The 10306-nt window shown below is 36.3% G+C and overlaps 1 protein-coding gene across 1 annotated transcript; it reads right to left on the bottom strand.

Annotated features, from left to right (window-relative positions):
* Positions 1-310: 310 nt before the first annotated feature.
* LOC149559373 (putative UPF0481 protein At3g02645) lies at positions 311-6638 on the bottom strand. Its single transcript, XM_089831383.1, has 2 exons — positions 5211-6638; positions 311-526 (listed from the first exon to the last, which is right to left on the bottom strand). Exons 1-2 carry the CDS (start codon positions 6636-6638, stop codon positions 311-313), a joined length of 1644 nt encoding a protein of 547 aa, XP_089687509.1.
* Between the last annotated feature and the right edge of the window lie 3668 nt (positions 6639-10306).

Genomic DNA, 10306 nt, shown 5'->3' on the forward strand with positions numbered 1-10306 from the left:
CACCTCCTTGGTCTGACAAAGCACCAACTCGGAGGGTCCGTATTGCCTTGACCCCACTGATGAATACGTGGCTACATTTGATTCACCACCGTGGCACTGGGCTCCTGATTGCTCATGCGAAGTACTTGCTGGGACCCAACGTGCCTGGTCGCTTCTCGCCACGGTGGATTTTTCGTTTGGGCACTGTGTCGCCATCGGAAAATGCATTGGTTTTTCGTTGGTGCCATAGCGCCTCGCCATGTTTTGAAACTTCTGGCCCGTGGAAACCTGTCGCCCGCCCACGTGAGCATTTCCACCGACCGCTATGTCACTATGGAGCTTTTTCAGCCGACATGCGATAGTGACATAGCGCCTGCGGTGCCGAAAAACTTTCTCGACCCGCCCTCCATTGTAGCCCGCTCGCCGGACCCACCAGACACGCGTCAATTGGGCGCGATGTCGCTGATGCTATTTCCCGTGCATCTCTAATGATAAGATCGCGCCGACCATCGATCTTGCTGAAATCTGACGGAGAAGATCCTGAGGGCTGCGAAATACATCACAAGGTCCGATCTTGGCATAAAAGATAATATTTCCGCGGCTAGCCGTTGGACGAGCTGAGCATTTAAAATTTAAACCTTTGGCGGGTGAGCGAAAGGTAACAGTAACAACATCGCTAGGACAAAAGATAGGGAATGCAACTTAAATATCTAAAAAGAAGGGGCATTTGCTTCAATTGTCATAGCCCCTTATTGGTATACCTAGCTACTTGGAAAAAAATAGTAATTAGAACAATTATGTAATTTTGTTGGTACCCTTATCATACAATAAAGCTTTTAGCAATAAGCTTATTTACATGTATTTAAGAGAAAAATGTTTGGTGGAAGCCTCAAAAGTGATTTGCCACAGTAATGAATAAGACATCTTAACTAGCATAGACTATTTTAAACAAGAAGCATAGTATTTAATTGCTGGTTGTAGTTTTATAGCCATCAAGTCATTGTGCAACCGACAAGGTCTCGATAAACACCCACCACTATATTGATATGCACTTAGTTTTCTACAAGTGTCAATACAATTAAACCAACTATCAAACCATCATAGTGACAAATATTTTAGAAATAAAATTTCTATTATGTGTGACATAAAAATTGTAATCAATATTTCAATAAATTATTTTATCATTTTTTAATAATGTTTTTTTTAGAACTACTGATATTTTTAAAGTTGAACTTCCATGTATGGTTTTTGAAAACCACAATATAAATTGACTTACAAATTAAATATCATGAAAAATGCCAACATAATTTAGACTCAGAAAGCCTTAAACAATAATGTAGACTTAGAAATCCTTAAACAAGATTGCCAGTACTACAAGTATTATAAGCAAAATATTCTCATCAAGGTGTGTCCAATAATTTATTATCAAATAATTTGAAGCTTACACTAGGAACTATAGAGGGGGTTCAAACAATGAAGCAGAAGCCATCGCCCTTCTATGGGGGTTGAGAATTGTGAGAGTTAGAGGAATTAACAGATTAACAATCGAGGGGGATTTGATGTTGATTATCAGAGCAGTTAAAGCAAAGGGCCAGAGTAGTTGGAAGATCAAAATAATAAAAGATGAAATTCGCATGTTGATGGAGGTGTGCCAAGAGATCCATGTGGGCCACATTTACCATGAAGGAAATGCAGTGGCAAATGAGTTGGAAAATTTTGGCCATAATGACATGTAATTCATCGAATGGGAACATGCCAGCCAACTTCCATCATCAACACAAGTGATGATGGAATGTGAACATACTTCGTACAAGGCAATATGAGTCATTTCAAAAGATGGCACACCTTTATGAAGCTATGTGAGTAGGAAGGCTATTGGATTTATTTTTATAAAGTCAATTTTGGGCAAGATTTCATGAGGATATGCTTTTATGATCCCCTCACCACGAGCTTTAATTATTTCACAAAAAGGACGAGTGGCATTGTTATGTTTAGATGTGGTGAACCAAAAAAGCAAGATGACAAGGACACTTTTGCGAAATCCCACTTCAACTATAGCTGGCGATGGTTTAATTTAGAGGGAAAGGAACTGATCACATATGTCATAGAGAGTGGTTTCTCATATTCGGAGAAGCCTTGTGATCTTATGATGGGTTTCTACTGCCTTAACATTTTTAGCTTGAGCATGATTTATTGATTATATTGTGGCTACCATTGTAAGAAGGGGATGTTAGAAAGCTCTAAGAAATTGGTGGTTGAGTGAGGTGAAGAAATGGGTGCTAGTGACTGCATTGAACCAGTGGAGATTGAGGAGTACATTAGGAAGAGTGAGGCCGCTTGGGTTTATCTTATAGAAAGTGGTCTACTTTCATTTATGGAAGGTATGGAAAAGCATGACAAGCATATCTTGATGCAATTCTTAAATTGTTGGAAGCATAGGAAGGTTAACATTAATGGAATGCCATTTGAAATCATGGAGGTACTAGTTGCTATGGTTGGTAGGTTTCCCATGGAAGGAAAGAAATGGTGTAAGCAGTCCAAGGTGGCAGATGGAACCAATATGAGAAAAAAATTAAGACCTAATGAGGAGCTAGTTCATGCACATGGTATGTTTTCCAGGGAGGATCTTCCACTACCTTGGGATGTGATCTGCTATGCCATTATGAGATATATTACCCTTGAAGATCAGTTCCAGCTGCTATACTACTACCATTTCCCCATTCTCAACCATTTTAGGAACTGTGATCTGATTTCTTTTCATTACCTTTTTCTTTATTCCATGGAGGACTATTTCTTTAAGGCTAGGAAAAAGAGAGAGGAGGGAAAACCCTTTTATATTATCCACCAGGGTTTCATGCAAAAACTTTACGAACACCACCTTTCCTTAAACCTATCGCTTCTGGTCAACCCATTGATTATTGCTATCCCCCAAATATCCACAAACCCCAACCCTAGCTCTAGCCATAGAAAAGTCAAGAAAACCCCTTGTTTGGAGGTTAAAATTACCCTTATTGATTTTGATATTGACATAGGAAAGAGCAGGATAAGCGCTCAGAGGGCTCGCAAATGTCTCCAAATGGAGAAATTTAAGACCACCCCTAAATAGGACTATAGCTCTAAGTCAACTGAGAGTGAGAAGAAACCAATTAAGAGGAAGAGGCCTCACCAAGACACTGAAAAGAAGGTTGTCTCTAGCCCTCCTAGCCCGTCACATGTCTCAGACACTGGAAGCTGTCCCTTCCACAAACAAAAGTGGGGGAGGACATCACCTCCCCCATGAAAGACACTCCCAAAGGTGGGGTAGAAAAAGGGAAACATAGCCATGGTTACAGCCACAACAAGGCAAGGCTGGAGAATTCTATGAAAGAGCTCACGAAGAACCACATGCCATTTGTAAAAAAATTGAAACCTTGGTGGAATTCTCCACGAAGGTCATTCACTCTACTGCCACCACTTTCTATTTCCTACAGATGAACAAGAATGAGAAGGATCTAGGAAAGGAGAGTGAAACCCCTCGCTCTATATATGGCTTTCTGGTAGAGGACTGGCTCAAAACTCTCCTTGAGAAACCTATCAAAGAGGAGGGGGTGGACATAAATAGGGAAGACCCTAAGGAGGAGAGTAACAAGGAAGGTGGAAAGAAAGCAGGCAACTAGCCCTAGCTCTATTTTTTGTTGTTGTCTTTATGTTTTTGTTCTCGTTGAACTTGGTGCCCTACGGGGTTTTTTTATGTATGTTTTTTGATCAAGTATTGGACTGATAGGAGCAATAAGTCTATTAGCTATTGGTATGTTTTACTTTTTATATACTTGTTAAGAATAGAGTGGACGGTAAGAACTGCTCTAGTTTGGAGCTTTTCTCTATTTTTTTTTGAAGTTTACAACTAGTATCAGTTAGATAGGTGGGTGGTAACCCCTGACTATTTATGGTCTACCCTTTTTGTACTCTAGGGTCAACCTCATTTCTTTTGACTACTATCTAGTACTTCAAAAACATTAACAAGAACCAATAAAAGATAGTCTAATTGAAAGTAAAAAAATTTATACTAACACTCTTAGCCCACTTTCATATATTTTTACTTAAAGTGGCATAGCTTAGAATTTATTTTCAGAGCTACATTTGTATAAAACTGATCATTCAGTTGTAATGATGGAACAATACGCTAAGGATGGTTGTACAGCTTGACTGTGCCATTACGCCTGGCTTTTCTACAACAACCATAAGTGCCATTACGCTCACTATTACTCATGCTTAATAATGTCTGACTTGTGGAGCATATCTAGTGGATGATCTGTAGAGGAGAAAGAGGTAATGCCAACACTAGCTTAGTTAGACTCCAAATCTGGGGAAGATTAAATAGACAAAAGTTATTTAAAAAGGGATAAAAAGGAAAAAAAGCTTTAGAAGAGCCCAGTGTTTTATTTAACAAGAGGGCATCAATTCAAGCCAAAAAAAATCAATTGCTGAAGATAAATTACAACTCCAGAAGCAGATTGTGCAGATAGGAAATGATACCATGGAGAACTCAGCAATAATAGTGTAACTATAATGCAGAGTCTTACAGGGAAACACTAAGCATGAAATACAATTACTGGAAACCAGACATGGCACGAAAGCATGATTTTCTTTTTTCATTTGGCATGATTAACTCAACTGGCACATTTTATGGAGCTATTTCTTTCCTTGATTAAATCCTTGAATAAAATGATCTCAATGTGAAGGTTTAAAATCAGAATGTCCTAAGATCTCGTGTTCCTACAGTTTGTTGCCAACTATACGAGCTTTGCAATATTTTTATCTCCATTCTGCACCAAACCCGCAATCGAGACCTTGTGGAATGGGCCTTCTCTTGCATCGTAATTCTAAAACCCTTTTCTATCATTCTGCCACTGAACACATGGACCAATAAAAGATTGCCAAAAAGTTTGAATTAATATTTATAATTAATAAACATGCAACTTTAATGATATAAAAAGTAAGGAAAAAGTAAGACAAGATAAATGGTTAGAAAGGTTGAATCTCTATTAGCTATAAAAATTCAGTTTAATAACTGTTTAAGCAACTGCCATATGCATGGCCGGAACTAAATAAGCCTCTCCACTTAACTACATGCAACAGCTAGTAGGAAACCAAACAAATTACGGCTTTAAAGCAGAACTCGGAATCTAGTCACAAATGATGCCCCGTCTTTAATTTGACCTTGGCCCAAATTGTTTAAACGAGCAAAAGACCTGCACGACAGTCAGAAAGAGGACAAGAATCGCTCCGAAGCCTCCAACTACCCTCCACGGTTTTGAACCATACGCTTCCCAGAATTCGTTCCAAAGGCTTCTCAGAACAATAGAGCGCCGCGTCTTATAGCTGCTCAGATTTTCCCTCGTTTCTATGATGGATTTGCACTGTGGCCAGGAAATTGTGATGTTGGAGACGCTCAGCAATTGGGTGACCAGTTTAGTGGGCCAAAGATTACCAATTATGACACCCTCCTTTCTCAACACATCTACTCCCTCGCTTGTTTGGCACAGCTCATGCAGGAACTGACAATAAGCAGTCATTCTTTTCTTCTTGAACCCCGGAGAACATATCTCCAGGGCATTTAAATTCCTTATATACACCTCCGAGTCCACATCCAATTTCAGCCGCACCAGAGTCAGAGTTTTACCCTCGTATTTAACGTCGTCCACAGTTTTTCCATCGGCCTCGAATCTGATTCCTCCGTTCTTCAATTCAACTGCAGATGGAAAGTTCAGCCACCATTTCTTACGTTGTTTGACATTCTCAGAACTTTTCCCGTCTGCTCGTCCAGAACATACGCAGTGACCACCTTTTGAACCTGCAAAACACGAACAATAATATTGAACGTTAATTTTCACTAATTCCTTTTCAGTACTTTCGGTTGGCAGGGCCCCAAGGCAGGAGTCGTGATAGATGTCCAGAATGTGGTTCCGGTTCTTTGATGCGTCCTCTGCAGAGAACTCGAAAGGCCGATAGCAGATTCTCTCGAACATTTTCCTCAGCAATCTGTCAAGTTTCTCTTGGGCGCTCTCTTGGGAATTAGCGTTCATCTCCATAGTAAGAACATGTTCCAAGACAAACAGCGGTATTTGATTGTCCAACTTGATCAAGTCCTTCATGATCTCCGCTTTAATCCAAGCATTCTCGGATACGGGCCCGAAGATTGGATGACGCTCTGGCAGAAACAAAAACTCATCTTGGAAGGATTCATCGTCTTCCAATCCGAAGAGGTGATTTCTGAAAAACTCGAGAATGAAACAAGCATCCTGAGCCAACATCAAATGGAGCACGTCACCCTTGAATGATGTTTCTCTATAGTAGCACCGCTTTATATCCTCTTCCCTCCTCCTGATTCTCTCAATCACTTGTTCGAATTCAACGTCAGATTTCTTGGTTCCATACTGAATTCTAAAAACCTCTCTACGTGCTGCATCGCCTTTGAATGTTTCCATTCCCATGAGCTTCTCTTTCCCGAAATGGTTAGGGCCGATAGAAACAATCTGAGGCACATAGGAATGCTCATTTTCTTTCAGCAAGGCCATGGATGTCCTGAATATGCATGGAGGCTTCTCATAGGACTTATTCTTCTGAGCCAGATACTCTTTGGCTTCTCTCATCCATTTATTCTCATCAAACTTCGACATTCTTTACAAGCTCATGAGATTATCTCACCGGAGAAGGAACATATCATGAAGTCAGAAATATATAATAATTACATGACCAGATTAAATTGTCCTTCAAATCTTCTATCCATTTTTCCTAGGGAGGGCATGTTCGAAGAGTCCAACAAAATATAAATTGATCTATGGAACATGGGTAAATGCATATAACAGGTTAATATGAAAAATGCAATGGACTTCAATGAACTGACATTTCAACGCTTCTCCCGCATTTAGACTTTTGTTATGTGAAAGAGGACATTAGGTATCCATCAATTCTCCCATGACCATTCGTCCTGTCATTTATTAAAAAGGAATATACGAGGTACAATTTAATAAATACAATTAGAAGAAAATGAATAGTAGAGGATTGACTCTGTGAAATTGAATTGCACTTTAAAACAAATATTAGCCGTCATTCACATGGTATTCACTTGGACCGATAATATACATATTTTTTAAAGAAAAGTATTTCGGTTGGGTATCTAAGATCTATTTTAAATTATTAGTAAATATTCATATGAAAACGTGGTTGGGAGAAAGTCAAATATATTCAGTACTACTGAAAATAAACAAATAGATTATGGTCTGCTAAGAGTTATTAGTCAAAGGAGGAAGGATGCCCAATCATCCCATTTATGTGAAGTCCAAGGCATCATTGTGACCAATCTAGAATCATTATCATCATTGGTTTTTTTCTCCATTAATCAAATATTTTATAGTGTTATACTAATGTTCTTATAATGGATTTCTACTTCATCAAATATAAATAATATTGTTATTACTATTTATACATATTTTGTACTTTACATATGACTAGCACAATTAAATATTATCATAATCAAATTATTGTGTATATTCTATCTATTGATTTCTAGAATAACAAAAATGAAGATATACAAGATCATTGCTCACAATGAAGATATTATTGTTCATATTAATAAAATTTGGTACTGTTCTTTTGATAATAAAGCTTGGAATAAGTAGTTGAATACTAATTGGAAAAGTCTTGTTGAGCCAAAAATTGAATGTTTTAAATGGCTGATGTTAACTGATAGACTTCAAATTAAAAGAGATGTTCAACATTCTGATTTATGTAATATTTGCAAGTTGCTTGATATGGGTAGGCATATTTTGTTTGATACCAAGGTAAGCCAAGGGTTCTTACTGAATTTTTTCAAAAACTCACATATTTTAAATTCTTCTTGCAGGTTCAAACTACCATGATAATTGAAAAGGATAAATTAAGAAGGTTTCTTAAAGATGGGCAAGCTACTATCTTCTTTTACGACCTGAAGTATGGCTATCAGTGGCGTAGGACTCTTGATAATTTGTGGGTGTTTGAGCACACATGCTAGAAGCTGAACTAAGTGACTAGGAGGAACCATAATGCCAGAAAGGAGGAGATATTTATGTTATCCCAGATCCAGGAGCGGAAGAGTATTGGTTGGATGGAAGGCCCACTCAGTTGGACCGCATGGGTGGATGCTTACTGTGATATTCTACACTAGATCTTTGCTGTTCGGTTCTTGTTGTATATGATTCATCCTAGTTGTATCATTGCTACTTTGGACCTGGTTTGAGGCTTTGCCTCTTTTATGATCCTCTGTTATCTATGTATTCCTTTTCTGATCTCTCTATAGCTAATAGAAATAAAAAACAAAAATGTAAACACACTTCTAGTGATGGCTATTATATTATCTCTATCTATTTCCATTTCTATATATGTTATATGCTAATTAGTTTGATAATAGACCTATTTGAAAAATATTCCTTCCCTTAACTATAACTTACATACAAATCTATTCATGATGTACTAACCTTTGTTAGGTTTTCATATAAAAATTTGTCATCAAAGGCATATGAGTTTATTTCCAAATAGATTATAGATTTTAAATATTATCCACACTTGTTGCACGACACTCCAAATGTGTGCAAGATGACTTACTATTCCTAATGTGTAGGAAGTGATATGAATATTATGTCTAATGATTATATATATATATATATTTTAAAAATTGTTGAAATGGATATTTTATAAAGCTATGCACTACTCAACTAGGCATTTCTCTCATGGATTGGTGGCAGATCTCTATTTATCAATGTGATTTATTTTTAAAAAAATTACAATCTATTTTTTTAATTGTTTAGCTGGTGTAAAAGTGTTTCAATACTAGTTCACCCCCCTCTTAGTATTGCACATTCCTAGAAGTTGAATAATAGAAAATAATAAATATATAGAGAGTAAAAGAGATAAGTTTTTCAAAACAACAAATTAATATGCTTCAAACTCAGATAGGTAATTTGACTAGCCAATAGAATAAGAACATGATTTATATAGATAAAGTTTAAAGTCCAAAGAAAATTTTAAAATAAAAAATTAAAAACCCTTCTTTTAAATATATACTTTTTCACTATTGTTGTTTCCATTATCATCAATTTGGGCATAATATTAGCTCTTGCAGGCATGTGATACCTAAAATACCTACTTTTGGTCACAAAGAAGCTTTTTTGACCTGGAATAATAATGTGTCAATGGACATGCTTTAGGTTAGTGTAAGTCAAGTCATGGTGTCACTAAACTATGGAAGCCAAAACCTGTGTCTAGCATAGCTTGAAATCATCGTTGTTTCAAATTGCTTCATTCACAAAAAAGATGCAACGTGGTTATTAGATAGTGGTTGCTTGCATCATGCATAATTAGAAAAAAAATGAAAGTTTCAGGTTTTATAAGATGTTGATGATGGTTTTGTGAGAGTCAATAATACTTTACATATTAGATACTATATCATGATATATTATATAGTATATAATATATTTAATAGATATTATAATGTATAAATAATATATACATTATATAGTAGAACAAAATATGTATAATATGATATCACAGATATTGTTAAATATATTATATTTTATATATTCTATTTCATAATCTAATAGAGGATATATATTAACAAATATTATTTATCTTAATATATTTATATGTTAATTTGATACTGGCGGAATTATCCACAAAATTTATGCATTCCACTACCACTATCCTTTATTTTCTGCAAGTGAATAAGGATGAGAAAGACTTGGGCAAGGAAAGAAAGACTAACTGCTCCATCTATGAATTTTTGGTGGAGGACGGGCTGAAGAAACTTCTGGAAAAACCTATCAAAGAGGAGGGGGTGAATGTGAATAGGGATGAGCCTGAGGAAAAGATGTATGAGGAACCTGAAAAGAATGAGGGCAACTAGCTTTGGCTTTTTTTTTTTTTTTTTTTTTCTATTATGTTGTTAATCACTCTAAACTTAATGCTTGATTTTTACTTTCTATGTATATGTCTAATTGTTGGAATGATAGCAGTAATAATTTTCTTTGCTATTGAAATGTTTTCCCATTTTATTTACTGGTTAGTAACATGACTGGTGGTATTGATAGTTCTGTTTTGGAACTTCTTCTTCTTTTTTTATGTATAACACTAGTATGAGTTATATGATTATGAGGTAACCTCCAGCTGATGTTTGAACCTTTTTGTACTCCAGGGTCATCCCTTCATCCTTTTGGCTACTAGCTAATACTTTAAAAACATATATTATTTATTTATTATACTATTTACATAAATTTGTTAAATGAATATTTTTATTATTAACTATAAAATAAAA

The sequence above is a fragment of the Cupressus sempervirens genome, chromosome 5 (genome assembly GCF_028749045.1).
Source record: "Cupressus sempervirens isolate cs-2001-9-10 chromosome 5, ASM2874904v1, whole genome shotgun sequence".
NCBI lineage: Eukaryota > Viridiplantae > Streptophyta > Pinopsida > Cupressales > Cupressaceae > Cupressus > Cupressus sempervirens.

What these genes read in the sequence shown, in the direction of transcription:
- LOC149559373 (XM_089831383.1), bottom strand. Translation starts at nt 6,638, where the DNA reads ATGTCGAAGTTTGATGAGAATAAATGGATGAGAGAAGCCAAAGAGTAT. An exon ending in TCTTTCTGACTGTCGTGCAG is followed by an intron (nt 527 to 5,210) that starts GTCTTTTGCTCG and finishes TGTATTTCGCAG; the next exon opens with CCCTCAGGATCTTCTCCGTC.